The 21,375-nt window shown below is 50.0% G+C and overlaps 2 protein-coding genes across 2 annotated transcripts in view; both read left to right on the top strand.

Annotated features, from left to right (window-relative positions):
- Window positions 1-3,083, top strand: part of Coro2a (coronin 2A) — a 51,046-nt gene extending 47,963 nt beyond the window's left edge. Inside the window, exon 12 of the mRNA XM_048337779.1 lies at window positions 2,150-3,083. Coding sequence (XP_048193736.1) covers window positions 2,150-2,281 — 132 coding nt within the window. The 3' untranslated portion in view covers window positions 2,282-3,083. The remainder of the gene's footprint in view (window positions 1-2,149) is intronic.
- A 2,488-nt stretch (window positions 3,084-5,571) lies between these two features.
- Trim14 (tripartite motif containing 14) lies at window positions 5,572-20,270 on the top strand. The gene is made up of 6 exons (XM_048337813.1): window positions 5,572-5,811; window positions 8,319-8,414; window positions 15,349-15,582; window positions 16,557-16,719; window positions 19,010-19,102; window positions 19,676-20,270. Exons 1-6 carry the CDS (start codon window positions 5,602-5,604, stop codon window positions 20,209-20,211), a joined length of 1,332 nt encoding a protein of 443 aa, XP_048193770.1. The 5' UTR covers window positions 5,572-5,601; the 3' UTR covers window positions 20,212-20,270.
- Window positions 20,271-21,375: the final 1,105 nt, after the last annotated feature.

Genomic DNA, 21,375 nt, shown 5'->3' with positions numbered 1-21,375 from the left:
TTGCCTAAGCAGGAACCCTGGGTGGAATCCTCAGTACTGCAAAAAAAGAAAAGAAGAAAGGTGGAGTTGGCTTGGTTAAAGGCAACTCCAGGCAGGCAGGCAGGCCCTTGGCAGTACCTGGGACTCAGTTCTCTCCACAGCCCTGGAGATCAGTGTGGAGGAGCTGATCACAGGGCTGGCGTCTCACGGAGGATGCAGCGGTGATAGTGGCTCTGCCCAAGGCCTGAGACCCAGGGCTCTCTTCCCTTTGCTGGAGTGACTCTCCCCACCAAGATCTAGTCTACTGCCCATCCTGGTGAATGGTGAGGTTACTTTTCTGACTCCCCTTCCCAGAGGAGATTGAAGCCAGCCGTCAGAAGCATTCCATCCAGCCTTTTTGAATTTCAGTTATTGGATGAAATCAACAAGACTTTGTAGCACATAGCCATGGCTGTCCCTTGTTAATTTTATCACCTCCCCTTGAGTCAGAAAGTGGCAGCATTGGGCAAGGAGGTGGGGTGTTCATGCCTATAATCTCAGCTCCATGGGAGGCCTTGAAGAGAGAAGGACGGCAGTTAAAGGCCAGCCCTCCCTGCCCTCCAAAAAAAAATTATCGAGACTGGGCTGGGAATATGGCCTAGTGGCAAGAGAGCTTGTCTCACATACATGAAGCCCTGGGTTCGATTCCCCAGCACCACGTATATGTAGAAAACGGACAGAAGTGGCGCTGTGGCTCAAGTGGCAGAGTGCTAGCCTTGAGCAAAAAGAAGCCAGGGACAGTGCTCAGGCCCTGAGTCCAAGGCCCAGGACTGGCCAAAAAAAAATTATCGAGACCTGATCTCAAAGAACAAGCCAGGTGTGATGGGGCATGACTATCACCCAGCTACTCTTGAAGCCTATAGGTAGGAGGACCTCAGTCCAAATTCCACTCAGGTAAAATTGTAAGACCCTCTCTGACGAATAATTAAAGCAAACATGGCTGGGGGAACTAATAGATACCTTGGCAAAGGAGACTTCTCAGAAGAAGTAAGAATGGCAAATAGGCACACGAGGAAATGCTCAACATCCCTGGCTAAACAAGAAATGCAAATCAAAACAACTCTGAGATTCCATCTTACTCCACTTAGATTGGCCAACAGCATGTATTCGGCAAATGCTGGTGGAGATGTGGGGAGAAAGGAACCCGATTGCACTGCTGGTGGAAATGTAAACTAGTGCAACCACTCTGGAAGGAGGTTTGGAGATTCTAAAAAAGAAAAAGAAAAAACTAAACATAGAACTTCCCTACAACCCAGCCCTACCACACCTGAGCATCTACCCAGATCATTACAAGTCAGAATGCCATAAAGACATTTGTACATCTGTGTTCATTGCTGCACTATTCACAATAGCCAACTAGTGGAAAGAGCCCAGATGAGCTACAATGGAGGAGTGGATTAATAAAATGTGGTGTATATACACAGTGGAATTTTACTCATCCATTAGAAAGAATAAGTTGATGTCATTTGCAGAGAAAAATGGATGCACCTAGAACAAATCAAATGAAGTGAGGAAAGCCAAGCTCAGAGAAACAAACCGCGTGTTTTCTCTCAAATGTAGAAATTAGATTTAAAATACAACTGGACATAATAACCTATATAGGAACTCTAGGCATCCACACACAGTCAGACTAAAGGAGGGACCTAAAGGTATAATTTCTCAGAACATCTAAAAACCTATTTATTGAAACAGATTCTAGGAAATGGGAACATGGTTTGTTGTTGTTGTTATTGTTGCTTTGAATTTTTTTTCTCCTGGGAGTGGTAAAGTGGGGGCGCAGAAAGGGAGGAAGGGTGAACAAATGCAATCATAGGGGAAATGACCTATGTAACTATGGACAAGTATGGAAGGAGGAAATGGGAAAAGTAAAGGAAGAGATATTATCCAAAAAAAAAAAAGAAGTGTACTCATTATTCGACTTATGAAATAGTAGCCCCTCTGTACAATTAATAGTAACAAAATTATTTTTAATGACTGGGGACATGGCTCAGGTGGTAGAGCAACTGCCTCTAGCAAGCATGAAGCCCTGAGTTCAAATCCCAGTGGGGTTTTGATATTTCTTCCAGTGCTCTGCCCCAGCATCGCCGCAGGCCAGCTAGGTAACCTTGACCTCTGATCTCTGTTTTCCCAGCTGCTGCAGATGTTCTATAGACAGCAGGAAGAGATCCGAAGGCTCCGGGAACTGGTGACTCAGCGAGAGGTCCAAGCCAAGCAGCTGGAACTGGAAATCAAAAACCTGCAGATGAGTTTGGGACAGTTCTGAGCAGAGATCTCCACCACCCTCACCTCAGGGACACCACGCGGCTCTGTGGGGAGGTCCAGCACCAAACCACAAGTCCCCCAAGAACAACCACTATTTCTATATTTTTTACGTGAAGAGGAAACTCTCGGCCTCGGAAAGAGCTTGCAGTGGGACACGGAGCCGGTGTTTCTCTTTGCCTTCTTTCAACAGTGGTTTTGGCCTGGCTTTGCTTAGATGGCACTTTGCCTCCTGCTGAATTCTGTTTGTAAGGGTTCGCTATGGCTAGAAGTTCTCAAGGGGAAAAGAACATTGTAGAAAGGAAGAGCTGGACCTGAGAGAGCACCAAGTGGTCTTTATTTTTATTTTCATTTTTCCCTCATTTTATAGGTGGAGAAACTGAAGCCAGAGAGAATCAAGTAGGATCTGTTTCACAGCAGGGTTGGGCTTCAGATCCTGATCTCTTGGGTCTGTCTGTCAGTCTGTCTTGTCTGTTCACTGTTTCTGGCCCTGTACTCCACTGGTTTTAGCCTTGGCTATGCCCTGCTTACTGGGTGACCTCTTGTGAAATCCTCTTTAGTTTTATTTTCTCCTTCTGAACCAGGTGAGCCTGGAGTGAGCCTTGGTGAGATGGGCCACCAGCGACCTTGACTTGACCCTGCATGGTGCTGATGACCTAGGTTGGCTATAAAGGGGCCCCCACCGAGGCTCTAACTGAGGGAGAGTGAGCCAGATTCTTTCCCACCACAATGGGCCTGTCTGAGGGATGTAGATACTAGGGTCTACCCACAGAGCTATCCGTGACTTCCTGACCACAGCCTGCCTCCTCCAAGATAGCAAAGGGGGGCTGGGGATATAGCCTAGTGGCAAGAGTGCCTGCCTCGGATACACGAGGCCCTAGGTTCGATTCCCCAGCACCACGTATACAGAAAACGGCCAGAAGCGGCGCTGTGGCTCAAGTGGCAGAGTGCTAGCCTTGAGCGGGAAGAAGCCAGGGACAGTGCTCAGGCCCTGAGTCCAAGGCCCAGGACTGGCCAAAAAAAAAAAAAAAAAAAAAAACCCAACCAAGATAGCAAAGGGGACCCCTGGAGTGGGGGAGCCCCAGCACATGCTATGCAGAGCCCTGTGCCCGCCCACCCCCCAACACACTGGAAAGAAAGTAGGACCAGAGGCCTAAGATTCTCCTGAGGTCCAAAGTCAAGGGTGTGTCCCTGCTCCGTGGGTCTATGTCCTGAGCACTGCTCTGAGCTCGCTTTCTCAGGGGCCAACCCTCATCCCTGCAGAGAACGAGAGCTGAGACTTTTCTGTGGCCGCTCCTTAACCTGGGGCACAGACCACACACACTGCCCCTCTCTCTCAAGGTCCTTGTGGATGGATGGCCACTGCAGGAGAGCCACCAGCTTAGCTTTGAGCCTACAGTGTACGTCAGGGAATACAAATGCCTAGGCCCCTCCCAGGGAATACGGAAGCTGACTGCAAACAAGGGCCTGGCCCTCTATGTGAACACAAAAGCCCAGGAGCTGCTACAAGAAAGTTAAGGGCAGAGACCAACTCATTCCTCCGCACCTCTTGGCAGTCAAGGTGAAGAATGAGCACCAGACAAGACCTAGAACTCAAACTCAGTACTCCCAATCTGCCCTTCCACCTTACCCATAGCTGATACCCCATTTGTCTAACTCGTCACAGCCCCTGTCCCCCAATCACTTACTTCCTTAGTCACTGGGGCTCACGCTCCCATGATGCACCAGCCAAGCTTCTCATAGTGTACTCTGGAGCAAATGGCCAAGCACGGGCATGGTCAGGGAAGCAGAGCTCCCCTAGGTGGGATTGCCTCCCCCACTGCATTTGTGAGCAGCACCTTAAAGCTCACAAAGCCTCCCACCTCCACCCACTGCCCAGTGCTGTCTCCCACAAGTCAGCACATCCTCAGGCCTCAGAGCCTGTGGGTGCCGGTGCGCCCAACCCATCCCTTCCAGTGGGCTCCTCCCCTCCCCCAAGGGACCCAGACCTCACACTCAAAAACAGGACACAGGCAGCTTTGAACAAACCTTTCCTTTTTTACATCTAGAATAAATTATTTAAATTATTTCATAGCAAGGGAGAGGGATAGGTAACTTTTATCAGGTATTTTTTTAAGCCATCTTTTTTTTTAACTATATTTTTATGTTCTTGAGCTGTTCCAACATACCTAGCCCACCCTGGCAAGGGCCCAGCCAATTTCCTTCCTGCACAACTGGGAGCCCTCTTTCTGTTGACTCAGGAACTTTCTGCAGATGAGGACAGCACTTGGAGACCAGAGGCTGTGGGCCCACTTAGCGCTACAACTGCTTCCTGGAAAGATACTTGAGGTTGATCTTGGTGGGAAACAGGAAGTTAGAACTTGATCTATGCTTTTAATATGAAACCGTGCCTGAAACAGTTTGATTGTTTTAATGTTTCTGAAACTCCTTGTAGCTTTGTAAAAAAAAAAAAAAAAAGATGATGATAAAGGGCTGGGAATGTAGCTCAGTGGTAGAGCACCTGCCTAATATGCTCAAGGCCTTGAGTTCCATTCCCTGCACCACAAACCCAAAAATCCATCTCTACAAAAAAAAATAAAAGTGAAAGATATGGAATTGTGCAATGGAAAGAATAACAATAAACATCTGGCTAGACATTTTAATAAAATGAAACTTTCTTTTCTTGATTTGTCCCACAAATACTAGTCAAGGATCTATTGTTGGGGGGCCAACCAGGGGACTGAGGAAAGAGATGGGCCAGTGCAGGGCCTCTCAGTCACCGGAAACGTTTTCCATGGTGGTTAGGAAGATGGAGAGGGCCAAAATGGGGGCAGGGAAGACTGGTCTGGGAGGAAAAGCAAGAAGGCTACCTGGAGGAGGTGACAAGCCAAAATCCCTAAGTCAAAGTGAGCGAGACAAGGCTTGTTTGGGGAGCAGAAAGAAAACAGCATATGCACCATAGATAAAGGCAGGCATTCCCAGCCTAGAATCGTGTAAATTTTAGCCCAGGACAATGGGTTTCTTGGTGACTCCTTCCAGTTGTGAGAAGGGCAGGCGACAGGGAGGCGAGGCGTGCAGCGGGCAGCGCCCTCGAGGAAGACCCACGGCAGCCCGCTGAGCGCCGTGCCACGCCCCCTTCCACTTACCCAGGACCTCGGTGACCCGTGCCTGAGCACCGTGCACCGGTGCGGCTGGTCCCTGCGCTCGTCGGCAGATGCCACTCCCTCCCCATGGGCCAATGTCTCCCCTCCCCGCGAGCAGCACCCGGCGGCCCTCGCTGCCCCGGAGCCCGCCCCCGTCTCCGGCGAGGTTTCGATTCCGCGCTGCCGGCGCCAGGAGCTGAGCATGGCGGGGACCGGGGCGCCGTGCGGGACCACCGGGGACCCCGCCGAGCCCGCGGAGGAGCGCTCCTGGTGCTGCCCGGAGCACAGCGACCGCCCGGCCGAGCTCTTCTGTCGCCGCTGCGGCCACTGCGTGTGCGCGCTCTGCCCCGCGCTGGGCGCACACCGCGGCCACCCGGTGGGCCTGGCGGGGGAGGAGGTGGCGCGCGTGCAGGTGGGGACCGCGGGGGCCGCGGGGCGGGGGGCGGGGCCCAGGCATAAAGGGCGAGCCAGGAGAGCGAAACCCCAGGTCTCTCACCCAGTTTCCGGTTAAGACTTGGAAACGCAAGGTCCCGCAGTAGGACCTAAATGGGGAAACTGAGGCTCAGGTGCAAACTGAGCAAAGATGAGCCAAGACCACCAATTAAACTTCCAAGGATGGTTGGGGGTTGAGGGGACTTGGGAGGCCCCGGTGGTATCCAGGTGTCTTCGACCTCATCCACCCACCATGCAGGCCTACAACACTGCCGTGAGCTGGAAGAAAAGCTACCTTCTAGTGAAGAGAGGGGCGCCCTACTATGCACCCCTTTAGGAAATGGCTGTGTGAGGCTCTGGACCATCCTAACTGGCGCTCTGACTCCCCTAACAGCCTTGAAAGCCTGAGAGGCCTCTCTGTCCACCTGCTTACCTGCCCACCTGCTTACCTGCCTACTGCCAAGCTCTCCACAGACACACCCCTCACAGGTGGCAGCCCTAGGCCTGCTGCTATCAGCTGTTACTGTAAGGCCTGGACAAAATATCAGTACAATCTAAATAATTTAAGTAGCCAGAAGTCAGTGGAGCTTCTCTTTATTAGCAGCATCCTTCCCATACTGATAACCAAAGGTTAGTTCTGGACCTAGAGACTAACTCTGAGTCCTGGATTCCAGCAGCTGAACTGCCACCTACGAAGTCCATTCTTGTCCCTGCAGTCCTCACTGGGCTGATGGTAGCCATTGTCTTTGGATTTCTGTTCTAGCCCTGTGGCCTACTGGGTCAGGGGCTCTGGGATAATCTCTCCTCTCTCTGGGTTTCATGAAGGCTGGGCTAGGCAGGGCTTCTGTGCCTTACAGATACAGGTGTGCCGCCACCTCCAGGAAGTCTACAATGAACTACACCCTATGCCCTCAGGACACCATATCCTGCACACTCCCATCTGCTCAGAATGACTTCCTATCGCAACTTGTGAGATGAAATAGGGCTGTTTTGTAGAATCATGGGTTCAAGAACCTCCAGAGCCTTCCTTTTGGTGTCTATAAAATGTCTGTGATGACATTGATACATACTTGTAATCTTAGCTATTGGGAGGCTGAGATCTGTAGGATGGTGGGTTTGAAGCTAGCCTGAGGCAGAAAAGTCATCGGCTGGAATCTATCTCTGAAATAACTAGCAAAAAGCAAGGCTAGAGTCATATCTCAAGTGGTAGAGTGCCAGCCCAGCAAATTTGAGGACCTAAATTCAAATCCTTGTACCACAGGAAAAAAAAAAAAAAAGAAAAAGCCTGAGTTAACAAGCTTGCTTCCAGAAATACTTCAAAGATCTCCTTCAATTGTTCCGTTCTCCATCTGTCTACCCACCTCTACCTATATACACCCATTTTTGCATCTGCATGCCTACTCACCTATCTATTTATCAATCATCAAACATCCCTCAGCACACACCTGTGCCGTGGACGGGGAGGAGTTGTCTGGCTGGCTGGAAGGAGAGTGGCAGTCCAATAGGGTCAGTACTGTAACTGGGGAGTCCCAGGCAGTGGGCGGTGAAGCCCAGGAAGGCTGGGTGGGGGAGCTGGCCATTGGAACTGACCATGAAAGTATGCACAGGATGTCAGCCGAAGTGCCTATGGCTAGAAGGCATGGCCACCTGCAGGTTGGGATGTTCTTGGTCTGAGACGAACAGGAGCTGTCTTCTGAGTCACCACGATCAGGATGTGCTTCCCCAAGCCAAGGCCAAGCTCTACTTGAGCTATGACCATTCTCCTGGTTCCACCCCACCACCCCTTAAACAAAGCTGTGCACAGAAGTGGAGCTGTGGCTCATGTAGTAGAGTGCCAGTCTTTAGTACCCTGGCCCCGAGTTGAAGCACTTTACAACGAAGGTTTGTTAGAGCTGAAGATACAGATCAGTCTGTGTTGAGCACCTCTGTTTGGCAAGACCTCCTTTCGTTCCCAGGACAGAGGTTTAGACAGGAGGGAGCAGAGTTGGGACTCAGAGCTGAGTCACCTTGGTCTCCTCTCACTCTGGGATTTGTGATTGTGATCATTTGCTGGGGTCAGCCCACCAGTGGCAGTGGGCAGGCCCTAGTAATTCTGATTTATCAAAGGCTTCGGAGTGCCTGTCCTTCATGGTCCCCATGGGGAGTCTGCGGTCAGAGCCAGTAGCCAATAGAAGGCCAGCTGTTAAGGAAGACTAAGGTAGAATGGGGCCGTCAAGCTTACTGGAGATGGAGACCAGAGCAGGCCTTTGGAAGAAAAGCAACTTCATAGAGCAGACATTAGGAAGGTGGGAGGGAGACCCCCAGACCCAAGGAATATCTGACATGGACCTCCGAGGCTCAGCTCATCTTCCACGCTACTAGGCAACACTCAGGACCTTCCAAGTCTCAGATACCTTGGCTGAAAAGGAGCACAAGTGAAGGGAGGTGAGCACTTGTTACCTGGGATGAGACAGTGTTTCAACTTTTTCTTTTCCTCCCACTCATCAGAAGCTGATCCAGGAATGTTTGGAGCATTTGGCCACTAAGAAGCAGCAGCACGCTGACAACATAACCCAGATAGAAGACGCTGGGGAGAAGCTCAAGGCAAGTAGACATGTTCCCATTTCCCCTGGGAACACAAGTGTCCCCCTAGTGTGACATTTGCCCAGGGAAAATAAAGGCCAAGCTCCAAGAGGCAGTCAGAGTTGACGGGGTCTGGGACTTGTCTGATTTAGGGAACTCTTTTTGAGGAACAAGAATGCAAAATTAGAGACAGATTTCAGTGCCTGACCCTGAGGGGTCATGCAGGACCAGGGGGCCCTTCTACTCCTGCCTGGGCAGCACTGGGGCAAATCTGCCCAGAGCCTGTGTGCCTCGCCAAGCAGAGAAAAGGCTGGCCTTTCTCCCACCATCTCAGCCCATTCTGCTTTGCAGGAACAAGCCTTTCACTGCTCCCCCACCCCAATGCCCCAAAATGCCTTAGGCAAGGCAACGCGCAACTTCTAGAACATGCAAAAAAATCATTTCAAAAATAATTTTATTGCCACTATTAATGTGTTGTTTAGAGGAACTATCATTTTTTAAACCAGGCAATGAGTACATTCCCTTTTTTGGTGGTGGGGATGGGGGAACAATGTTACCTCTTCCTTTACTTTCCCCCAGTTTCCCCTTTCCATCCCTATCCACAAGTGACATAGGTTATTTTCCACTGAATAGCATGAATGCATTTGTTAACCCTTCCTCCCTCCCTTTCTGTATCTCCCTATGTTCCTCCTAAAAGAAACAAAAAACAAAGCCAGGTGCAAGTGGCTCACGCTTGTAATCCTAGCTACTCAGGACGCTGAGATCTGAGGATTGAGGTTCAAAGCCAGCCTGGGCAGGAAAGTCGTGAGACTTTTATCTCCAATTAACCATAAGAAAAGTGGAAGTGGCCTGTGGCTCAAAGTGGTAGAGCCCTAGCCTTGAGCTGAAAAGCTCAGAGACAGCACCCAGGCCCTGAGTTCAAACCCCATGAATGACAAAAAACAAACAACAACAACAACAAAAAACCCACTAGCAACAATGACAGTGAAACCTATGTTTCCATTTCCTGAAGTTTGTTTTGTGTACATAGTATTGCAAATGTTCAGAGAGGTTACACCTTTGGGTTCCTCCCCTAAGGGTACTCTTCTTTAATATGACTGTGTTTGTGTATATATATATGTGTAAATGCCTAGAACCTAATATAAATCATCATGCCCAGTTGCATTTTAGATCTAACCTCCACATTTGAGAGAAAACATGCACTGTTTGTTTCTCTGAGCTTTGCTTACCTCACTTAATATGATTTGTTCTAGGTCCATCCATTTTCCTGCAGATGACATAATCTTATTCTTTCTAATGGATGACTAAAATTCCATTGTGTATATGTACCATACTTTATTAAGCCACTCATCTGTTGGAGGGCATCTGGGCTGTTTGCATAACTTGGCTATTGTGAAAAGCCAATAGCTTGGATGTTCACATTTACTCTTTTGTGGATCCTGGGGTTTGAACTGAAAGCCTGGGCTCTGTCCCTGAGCCTCTCTGGGCTCAAGGCTAGCACTCTACCATTTGAGCACTACTGGCTTTTTCTGTTTATGTGGTACTGAGGAATTGAACCCAGGGCTTCATGCATTCTAAACAAGCACTCTACCACTAAGCCACATTCCCAGTACCTATTCACACTTGAACATGGATGCTCAAGTGTCTTTACGGTATTCTGGCTTGTAATGCTCTGCGTAGACACCCAAAATTGGTATGGCTGGGTCATAGGGAAGTTCTGTTTAGTTTTTTGAGGAAACTCCAAGACACCATGCAGAATGGTTGTACTAGTTGACATTCCCACCAACAGTGCAATAAGGTGCCTTTTCCCCCCACATCCTGCCAGCATTTGTTGTGGTTTGAGTTCTTGTGATGGCCAATCTAACTGGGTGAGATGAACTCTCAGAATTGCTTGGTTGTCTTGATTTGCATTTCCTTTATGGCCAGAGATGGTGAGTATTTCCTCATATGTCTATTTGCAATTCTTACTTTTTCTTCTGAGAAGTCTCTCCTTAGCTCCTTTGTCCATATGTTGATTGATTTAATTGGGAGGGGCATAGGTTTTTAAGCTCTGTGTATAATTTGGCTATTAGGCCTTTGTCAGATGTATTATTGGTGAACATGCAAATGATTTTTAAGGCTACTCTTCTGCAAAAGAAATTACATAGGTAATAAGTGTAACCCATGGATAAATACTTTCTTCAGGCTTCCTTTTGCTTACCATATATATATATATATATATATATATATATATATATATATATATATATATATATATATATATATATATGTTGTTGTTTTTTGGCCAGTCCAGGGCCTTGGACTCAGGGCCTGAGCACTGTCCCTGGCTTCCTTTTGCTCAAGGCTAGCACTCTGCCACTTGAGCCACACAGCGCCACTTCCGGCCATTTTCTATATATGTGGTGCTGGGGAATCGAACCCAGGGCTTCATGTATACGAGGCAAGCACTCTTGCCACTAGGCCAAATCCCCAGCCCCTGCTTACCATATTTAAATGCATTCCTCTGAGGGTGGCTGGCCCAGGTCAGCAGTTCCGCTTCCCCTGAGGCAGCTGCTTAGAGGATTTTAGAGGCCTTCCTCCTCGCCTAACTTGATCTGGTTTCTTCCTCTCAGCCTCAGCTGCCCCTCTTTTCAGGGGCTGGGTGGGGTTTCCCACAGGGCCTGGCCCACTGGGATGCATATGAATCCCTGAAAGACCCCACCAGGCAAAGAGGAAGCCCAGGTCTGCCATGCTCCTAATGTCAGGCCCTCGGCTAGCAGGGATGAAGCTGAAGAGCCCTCTCACCAGAGCCCAGGCCAGGCCATTGAACTGACCCCCATTTGCCTGACATCCCATTCCCTGCCAAGGTCTTATACACAGAATTGGGCTGTGGGCCTTAGTAGCTCATAGTGTGGCCCCAGCATAAAGATGAAGAGTGCTCCTGGTGTCTTTAAGAGAGAGACAGTAGGACAGGAAGATAAATCAGTTGAAAAGGACTGGGCAAGTGAAAGTTGCCAAGTTACAAAGTGCAGCTCCACAGGGCTGATAAGGCCCTCCGGCTATTGAGGCTGAAGAACAAACAGATGAGGCTCAATCCACTCTGCAAATCTTGGAGCAGACTTGGGTTAGAGGCCCCTGGGGAAATAGGACTAGCATGAAGGGCTGAAGGGAAGGCCTAGAAGGTTCCAGCAATTGTTAAAAACTTTTTCCTTTGAAATAATTATAGGTTCACAAGAAACTGCAGAAATAGTACAGAGAAATTTCATGCATCTTTACCTAGTTTGTCCCAAGTGTTACAAGTTATGTAAATAGTGCAACAGCAACACAAGGAAATTGGTGGTATCTGTTGTCTGCTTATCACAAATGTACATTCATATGATGACCATCTTTTTGTGTGTGTGTATCCTGGAGCTTGAACACAGGGCCTGGGCACTTGCATTTGCACTCAAGGCTGGCACTCCACCACTTGAGACACAGCTCCACTTCTGGTTTTTTTTGGTGGTTGACTGGAGATAAGAGTTTTACGGACTTTGCTGCATGGGCTGACTTTGAACCATCATCCTCAAATCTCAGCCTCCCAAGTAGCTAGGATTACAGGCGTGAGCCGCTGGCACCTGGCAAGGACCACTTTTTATGTTTACATTTAATAGTTTAATAGTTACATTTAATAGTTTTATGTTTTAGCCTGGTGTGGTGGTATGTGCCTGTAGTCCCATCTACTCAGCAGGCTGAGATCTGAGGATCTCAGTTCAAAACTAGCACAGGCTGAAGAGCTCAGGGACAGTGCCCAGGCCCAGAGTTCAAGCCCTACAACTGACAAAAAAAAATAGGCTGAGCATTGGTGGCTCATGCCTATAATTTAGCTACTCAGAAGGCTAAGATCTGAGGATCAAGATTCAAAGCCAGTCTGGGCAGAAAAAGTCCATGAGACTCTTCCCCCCACCCCCATACACTGGAGCTTGAACTATGGGCCTGGGTGCTATCCCTAAACTTTTTTATGCCCAAGGTTAGTGTTCTACCACTTGAGCCATAGCTTTTTCTGGGATTAATTGAAGATAGGCTCCCTGACTTTCCTTTCATCAGTACTCTCTCCTTTACTCTTTAATTATTATTTATTTTATTTTTTGCCAATCCTGGGGCTTGAACTCAGGGCCTGGGTCCTGTCCCTGAGCTTCTTTTGTTCAAAGCTAGCACTTTAGCCACAGTGCCACTTCTGGGTTTTTTTCTGAGTGGTTTCTTGGAGACAAGAATCTCATGGGCTTTCCTGCTTGGGCTGACTATGAACTGTGATCTGTGGATTTTAGCCTCCTGTGTAGCTAGGATGATAGGTGGGAGCCACCTGTTGTTATTTTTGTTCTTATTTTTTGTAGTTCTCAGGATTAAACCTAGGGCGTCGTGCACACTAGGCAAGAGCTTTACCACTGAGCTACAGCCCAGCTCTCCTTCATTAGCCAGAAGCAAATGTTATTTTATATATGCGCTTGTGCTGTTGTTTAGGATCTTCCTGCCTCAACTTCCATACCTCTAAATAGCTGGCATGATAGGCATATGTGACCACACTCATCCCCCGTGTGTAGCTACCATGATTCCCTAAGCCATTTTCCTAATGTCAAACAGATAATTTCTGGGTTCTCCCCAAATGTAGAATAATAATGACTTTATTAGCACGATTTCTTTGTTAAGGATACCCTCCTAGAAGTGACACACCATGAAAGGATCGCATGTGTTCTGTTGGATTGTAGCAGAGACAGACTGGGACAAGCTTGCTGCCCTGTGCTATTTACCCATAGCCACACTAAGGGAAAGGTCATTCTCTTGAAAACCAATCCATATAGCATCTTTGTAAATAGGTAAACTTCATGCAAGGTCCAAAGGCTGTTTGTTGTGTTGAAGTCAGACATCAGGCCTTGTCCAAGCACCACTCCAGGGGACAGTCCATAATTCTGAGCCAAGAGATGCTCAAGGCTTTCCTTATTCTTGTTAAGCTGCCTATACCTCCAGACACAGGGAGACCCCAACACAAACCTGCTACCTTAACTTCCCCTCAAATCTTGGGACTAGCTGACGATCCTTTTTGAATCTTCCAAATTTTCTGCTGAGAGCTTTTGTATTTTTAGATATGAGAGCAAAAGTCTGGGGGAGTGGTGCTTGTGGCACCGTGCCTGCCTAGCAAGTACAAGGCCCTAAATTCAAATCCCATACTAAAATATTTAGATAACCAATGAATGCAAAAATATGAGTAAAGCTGGAGCTGGAAGTAGAGGAGGCCTGTTCCATGGGAGCTGGTGAGTGGAAGAGACTTCGGTGAGATATTCTTCTGGGATGTCCCACCCTCTGGCCTCCGTCTAGTCCCTTCTCCTGTTGACCAAACCCTAAAGGGAAATCCTGGGAACGAAGCCTATCATGGCTCAGCCTGACAGCACAGTGACAGACAGCAGAAAATGGACTCTGGACCCACAGGCCCAACCTGCAAGCAGACCTGTGACCACTGGGGGCAACGATCGATCTGTCACCTGGGCTAAGGCTTTGTGTCTTTCCCTGGCTGTAGAGATGTAACCAGAACTTGAGGCGGGGCCTGTGGACTGGCAGGAAGCAACCTTTGCCAGACTGAAAACAGGAAGGCAAGGACCCTGACCAGGCCCAGTTACTGACTTGGTGGTGACACCACCATGTCCACCTTGCTGATGGCAGGCCACCCCTCTGCCTTCCTTTAAGAGAAAATAGCTGCTTTGTTGTATGGACCTTGCAGTTAAGACACTAACTTTTTTGGGGGGGTGGGAGGGCAGTCCTGGGGCTTGGACTCAGGGTCTGAGCACTGTCCCTGGCTTCTTTTTGCTCAAGGCTAGCACTACCTCTTGAGCCACAGTGCCACTTCCAGCTTTTTTTTTGTTTATGTGGTGCTGATGAATAGAACCCAGACCTTCATTCATGCTAGGCAAGCACATTACTGCTAAGCCACATTCCCAGCCCCATCATTTTCTTTTCCAGGTATTTTTTTTGTGTGTCTTTCAGGACATTTATAGCCTTTTATGGAGGTGCTAGGGATGGAACTCAGGGCTTGCTGCATGCTAGGCAAGTACTCTACCACTAAGCCACATATTCACCCTTTTAGTGTTGTTTTCTTATTAGATTTTTTTTATTTTTTCCTTACTTCAAAAGGGATTTTCAACATGAGCCTTTGGCTCATGTCTGTAATCCTAGCGACACAGAACACTGAGACTTGCAGATTGTATTTCAAAGCTAGCCTGAGCAGGAAAGTCCATGAGACTATTATCTTCAATTAGCCCCAAAAGCCACAATTGGAGCTCTGGTTCAAGTGGTAGAACACTATCCTTGAGCCAAAAATGAATCTCACAGACAGTGCTCAGGCCCTGAGTTCAAGCCCCAGAACTAGCACAAAAAGGGGGGGTGGGGGGAGGAATCTTTAGCAAGTCCTGTTGGCATGTGCCTACATGCCTATAATCTAAGAATTTCAGAGGCTGGAGGAGGATCAGGAATTTGAGGCTAACCTAGGGTATATATAGTAAGACCCTGTCTCAAAAAACAAACAAGAGAGACAATCAGATTGTTGTTTCTCCACATAAATGTTGCAATCAGCTATGCCCAGTACAGAGGGAAGCTTTGCTTTTTTGTTTTGGGGTTTTTTGTTTTGTTTTTGCCAGTCCCGGGGCTTGAACTCAGGGCCTGAGCACTGTCCCTGGCTTCCTTTGTGCTCAAGGCTAGCACTCTGCCACTTGAGCCACAGCGCCACTTCTGGCTTTTTCTATATATGTGGTGCTGAGGAATCAAACCCAGGGCTTCATGTATGCAAGGCGAGCACTTGGTCACATTCCCAGCCCAAAGCTTTGGTTTCCGAGCTGATCCAGTGTCTGCTGGCTACCTTGCTGGACTCACTTTGTAGACAGGATTTTTTCTGGATTTCCTGGTTGCTATACTTACTGTCTGCAACAGGTTTTCTTTCCCTTTGTTTTTTAAGGCTCACGCAGAGTCAAGTAAAGCCTGGCTGACAGAGAAATTCGCTGAGCTCAGATTACTACTTGACCAAGAGCAAGTGCTGGCCAAAAAGTTCATTGACAAGAGCATGGAGCTGGCCCTGCAGGCATACCAGGAGCAGGTGGAGTCTCTCGGGAAGCAAATGGAAGTCCTGGACGATCTCCGCACTCGGGTCTGGAGTATCAGCCAGGACCCCAACCCTGTTCAGCTGCTGCAGGTAATGCTGGGGCGGCTGGTCTTAGCGTTGCCACCCGACACCCACATTCTACCTCAGTCATCCAGGGGCTGCGCAGTGTTTACACACCGGGAAAACTCACGTAGACTTTCTCACCACCACATGGAAGGCCAGGGAGTTAACATCATTAGGAAGATGACAGACATCTTGGGCTGGTCAAATAGTAACGGCCACTATTCTGCACGGCCTTTGCGGTGCAAGCACTTCTGGATCTTAGCACCAGTTTGCTTGCACTCGGAGAAATAGATCTTCTCACCCCATGTTATAAATGAGAAATTGGGGCTCATGGAAGTGGAGTGATTTGTCCTAGGCCCACACAGCTGGTAGGTGGCAGAGGGTGCATCAGAATCCAGTGTGTTGAACTCTAAACCCGTAAGACACCTTACCTGGCCTTCTGCTTGAAAAGACATAGCTACGGCACCCTTCCTGCCAAGGTTCTGCCCTCTAGCAGTTCAGGGCTTGGCATCTCTTCCTTTTTTCTTATTGTCAAGGCCACTGCTTTTAATTATCATTCATTTCTTCTATTGGTTCATATCTGTAGCCATCAAATTCTTTCCCACAAGCTCAGAAAAGTTATCTACACTATAGCTCCAACAAGCTAGCTAACCAGCACTAGTGGCTCATGCCTGGAATTCCAGCTGAGATTTAAGGATCGTGGTTCAAAACCAGTCAAGGCAGAAAGTCTGTGAGATTCTTATCTCCAATTAACCACCAAAAAGTCAGCAGTGGAGCTATGTGTGGCTCAAGTGGTAGAGGGACAACGCCCAGGCCCTGAGTTCAAGCCCAAGTACTAGCAACACACACACACACACATACACACACCACCACCACCACCACCACCACCACCACCACCACCACCACCAAGCTAGCTAAAATATGTCCAAGGTTTGCTTCCACCTATAAATGCAGCCCCCCAGAGCCTGCCTCCCTAACCCTGTGCTCACTACCCCTGCTAGGTGTACATGGCCACCAAGCCTGAGATACAGAGACAGAGCCACCTCCCAGAGCGGAGCCACCCTGTGCCGCTGTCCTTCGAGCCCGTCAAGAGCTTCTTCAAGGACCTCGTGGGAGCCATGCAGAGCACCCTACAGAAGCCACTGGACGTTCGTCTGAAGAAAAGTGAGTCAGCATGTGACAATGTGGGTTTAGCACCCTGGGGAGCCCCATATCCCAGAGACAGCTAGGAAGGTCCGTCCCCCCACTGATGCCTCTCCCACACAGATGCCCATGGCCAGGTGGCTAGGGGCTCTTGAGTGTGGTGTCCAACCTGCCCTTAATGCCTTCTGTGACATCACCTCCTCTTCCTGAGAGATCTCCTGCCTGCCTCTTTGGCCATGGGGCACTTTAGTCTTGCCAGCTGTCAGTTCTCCACTGCCTGGAGTTGGCCAGTTACCACCTCTGCCAGGAAGTCCATGATGACTAGAAGACTTTCCAGTCCCAGGCTTCTTCTCTTCCTCATGGCCATCTCCCCTCCACCTTTGCCCTGCAGGGCGTACCCCATGGCCTGCCTGGGCACACAGGCCCTGCTCAACTCTCATTCCCTGGAGGGCAGGGGGCCAAATCTGATGTGCGTGTAGGGCCTGATACCAAGCAAGTGCTCCAAAATCTGTCCCAAGAGTCCTTTTATTCCCCTCTGCTGTGAGACACAGCAAACTTGTGTCCGTAGTAAGAAGCACTATGAAGTAAAATGGAACAGCAAGATGCCATTTCAAGTGGCAGCTGGGAAGGTCCTGGAAACGGGGTGCAATAGCTAAGTAGCTAAAGCAAAAAGGTCTGGGGGTGCAGCTTGAGTGGAAGAGCATCTGAAAGCATGGGGCCTTGAGTTTGAAACCCCAGGGCAAGCTGGAGCAGGGTTCTGCAGACTCTGACATCCAGGGACAGGAAAGCATATGGTCACATGCAGGGCTCGGGAGACCCCGTGTCACCTTGAGAATAACACCCGGCTTTCCCACATCTAAAGAATGATGTTGTCTTAGGAGGTTGTAGTGAGGAGTGAAGTTTTTGTTTGTTTGGTTTTTGTCAGCCATGGGGCTTGAACTCAGACACTTGAAATCACACACTGTCCCTGAGCTGTTTCACTCAAGGCTAGTGGCCCTACAACTTTGAGCCACAGTGCCACTTCCGGTTTTCTGGTGGTTAATTGGAGATAAGAGTCTCTCAGACCTTCCTGTCCAGGATGCCTTTGAACCACAATGCTCAGATCTCAGCACAGGTACAGTCCGATGTAAACGTTCACAGTCCTCACTCTTGTCACCTCTGGGAAATGTTCTTCAGGCTGAGGGGAAAGGGAGTGCAGAGGTCCTGAGGCACAGTGGGAGTAAACGTGCTGTGGCATCATCTGGGAGGAGGCTTTGGGCCCGAGCTACTAACTGGTAGAGGGAAGGGGTCATCTGTTAGGTTTTTTTCTTTTCTTGTCACTGTGACAATTACCTGAGAGAAACAATTTAAAAGTAGGAAAGATTTGTATGGTTCCAGAGGTCTCAAGCCAAAAGTCAGCTTGATCCATTGCCTTGGGCCCACGGCAGGGCAGAAAGAAGAGCAAAGCAGCAAGGGCGGGTGGCAGAGGCGGCTGCTCACCTCATGGTGGCCGGGAAGCAGAGAGACAGACAGGAAGGAGCCAGGGCAGGACAGGCCCTTCAGACACAGCCCACTTCCTCACCTCCATCACTTCCCAATGAGCTCATCAATCCCTGAGTCCATCCATAGAGGAATAGAGTACCGAAGGCAGAGCTACTGGTCTAATCACTGCCCAGAGCCCCACCTCTAAACAGAGCTGCACTGGGAATCAAGCCTTTTGAACCTGTTATGGTTGTGAAGAGCTTAAGCTCCCAGGTGGAGATATCACAAAGGCAGTAGCATGAATGAGTCTAGAGTTGGGGGGAAGGGGAGAGGCCATCCTAGCTGTGATGATGATGAGCAAGTGACTGAGGTGGGGGGAAGGGATACCCTCAGTGCTTCTGGGGAGGAACTGCAGCCCAAACACCTGGAAAAGCAGCTACTTGGGGAAGGTCCAGGGGAGCTATCTAGGCAGAGAGAAGTCCGACATGGCCCCAGGGGGAAGCTTTCCACCTTCTTTTCTTGCTGAGAGCTGAGAACTCGACCTCTCCACAATCTTGACTCTGATTCCTTGTTTGGCACCTTCCTCCTGGGAACCTGCAGGTGCCTGGAAGCCACTTCCTGGCCCTGGGGTGCTGCTCTTGTGGTCCTACTACGTGGTCCTGGGCTCTTCCTGGGGGGGGGGGGGAGGGGCTGCTGTTGATGTGAAATTTGCATCTCTTTTAACTTTACATGTGTTTCTTAGGGTGAGGTTATACAATTTTTGAGTTTCCTCATATTCTTTCAGCGTTTTATTTCTGTTGCTTGTATGAGCTCTTGCATATACTTCTCACCACTCCAAATTTGTTTACAGACATAAACAGCCAGCTCTCGGGCTCCTCCAGCACTAAGCCAGGCACCTTGTTGAAAATCAGCCCTTCCCCAGAGAGATCACTCTTCTTAAAATGTAAGCCTGGGGTGGAGGGAGGGTGGGCAGCGTGGGAAGTAGAGGTGAGGAGAGCCCTGGAGAAGACAGCTCTGCACCACTACTCTTGTTGTTAGGACACCAAATTATTATTTATTTTTATTGTTATTATAAAGGTGATGTACGGAGAGGTAACCAAATTTCTTTCCAACAAGCGTTTCTGCTTTTAAAAAGAGAACACTTTGCCAGGTACCTGTGTCTCACGCCTGTAATCCTAGCTACTCAGGATGCTGAGATCTGAGGATGGCGGTTCAAAGCCAGCCTGCGCAGGAAAGCCCATGAGACTGATCTCCAATTAACCAGAGAAAACGGGAGGTGGCGCTGTGGTGCAGAGTTGGTAGAGCGCCAGCCTTGAGCAAATAAGCTCAAAAATTCCCAAGAGGAAAATTCAAGCAGCCTGAAGGGTGCACAGCCACCCCGGGCAGGGAGTCTGGGTCAGAAGCCAGCCAGCGTTCCTGGGTTCCCTACCGTACGGCGGGGAAAGGGTAAGGAAATGGGCGTGTCCTTCCGTGGCCCCGCCCACAAAACGGCCCATCTCCCCGCCCCCCTCCGCAGACGCACGCACGCCCACGCTGGACCCGGACACGATGCACGCGCGCCTTCGCCTCACGGCCGACGGGCTGACGGTGCGCAGCGGCCTACTGGGCCGCCTGGGGCCGACGCCCGCCTCGCGCTTCGATGAACTCTGGCAGGTGCTGAGTCGAGACTGCTTCGCCGCCGGCCGCCACTACTGGGAGGTGGACGTGCAGGAGGCCGGCCTGGGCTGGTGGGTGGGCGCGGCCTACCCGTCCCTGCGCCGCCGCGGGGACTCGGCCGCTGCCCGCCTGGGCTGCAACCGCCAGTCCTGGTGCCTCAAGCGCTACGACCTGGAATACTGGGCCTTCCACGACGGCCAGCGCAGCCGCCTGCAGCCCCGCGACGACCCCGACCGCATCGGAGTCTTCCTGGACTACGAGGCCGGCGTCCTGGCCTTCTACGACGTGACGGGCGGCATGCGCCACCTGCACACCTTCCACGCCGCCTTCCAGGAGCCGCTGTACCCGGCCCTGCGGCTCTGGGAGGGGGCCATCCGCATCCCCCGGCTGCCCTAGACAATGCCCCGGCCCCCACCCCCTGCGAGCTCGCTTAAATGTGCCCTGAACCCCGCTGCTGCCCCCCCCCTCCGACCTCCCCTCCAGCCACCTGCTCCCCCAGCTCAGGTTGCAGATGGCCAGCCCCCCCCCCCCGGGGGCCGGGGCGTCCTGGCTCAGGCTGGGAGCACCTCTCCCGTGGGGCGCCCAGCACCCCAGGCACACAGCAAGCACTAGTGCCCGAGTCGCCTGGCACTGGCTCTTCTCTTCCTTGACGTCCCCTTTATCCACCATCTTTCTGATCTCACCCTTTCCCCCATCTTCATCTTCTATCCGGAAGTCAGAGAGACCTGCTCCAGACCACACAGGACTATACAGTGAGGCGTCCCCGGAGCTACAGACACAAAACTCACCCTGCCTCAGCATGCAAGACCATTCCAGTCTGCGCTCTAGGACTTCTCACAAACGGTCTCGGTGCCCCTTCAGAAACGCTGTGTTGGAACCTGCCCTAGTTCTCCCTTTGCACTTTTGTGCCATTTATTTTTTTCCTGTCAGGAAAACCCTGCCCACTCTTGGCTGTCTCAGGTGCTCCCTGGACTTCCAGCTGGAGGACAACGTCTCCCCAGGCCACAAGAATCTGATGTGCCTTAGGACCTCAAAGATTACCCAGCTTGACCTCATTGCACCGTTTGGAAGACTAAAGTTCTGAAAGATAGTGAGAGCTGCCTTAAGTTACCTATATTGACTCAGGGCTGGAGCAGGCCTGAGGCCCACATCTGTGCCTTATTCTACACCCCTACCACAGCCAAGAATCTGACCCAACTGGCCCCGTTTTTAACCTGGGAGATGACTGGTTTTGAGAAATTGGGAAGTAATCCACAGTGATGTTGTTGAGTTTTCTCCTAACAGAAAAAGGAAGAGCTGTGAGTAGGGTTTGGGAGCTCCAATCCCTCAAATCATGTGGAGGAAACCCAGAAAGATGTTTTCTTTAATAAAGCAGTGGGAAAAAAGACGGAGTGTTCTGCTCTAGCAGGGCAAGAAAGTCTCTTCCCAGGGCCAGTACCTGCTCTGGAGGACTTTTCTTTTCTTTTCTTTTGGCAGTGCCGGGCCTTGGGCTCAGGGCCTGAGCACTGTCCCTGGCTTCTTTTTTGCTCAAGACTAGCACTCTACCACTTGAGCCACAGC

This window comes from Perognathus longimembris, chromosome 1, assembly GCF_023159225.1.
Source record: "Perognathus longimembris pacificus isolate PPM17 chromosome 1, ASM2315922v1, whole genome shotgun sequence".
Lineage (NCBI taxonomy): Eukaryota > Metazoa > Chordata > Mammalia > Rodentia > Heteromyidae > Perognathus > Perognathus longimembris.
This window is presented reverse-complemented; position numbering and strand designations above follow the sequence as displayed.

What these genes read in the sequence shown, in the direction of transcription:
- Trim14 (XM_048337813.1), top strand. Translation starts at nt 5,602, where the DNA reads ATGGCGGGGACCGGGGCGCCGTGCGGGACCACCGGGGACCCCGCCGAG. An exon ending in ACCCTGTTCAGCTGCTGCAG is followed by an intron (nt 15,583 to 16,556) that starts GTAATGCTGGGG and finishes TACCCCTGCTAG; the next exon opens with GTGTACATGGCCACCAAGCC. An exon ending in GGACGTTCGTCTGAAGAAAA is followed by an intron (nt 16,720 to 19,009) that starts GTGAGTCAGCAT and finishes ATTTGTTTACAG; the next exon opens with ACATAAACAGCCAGCTCTCG.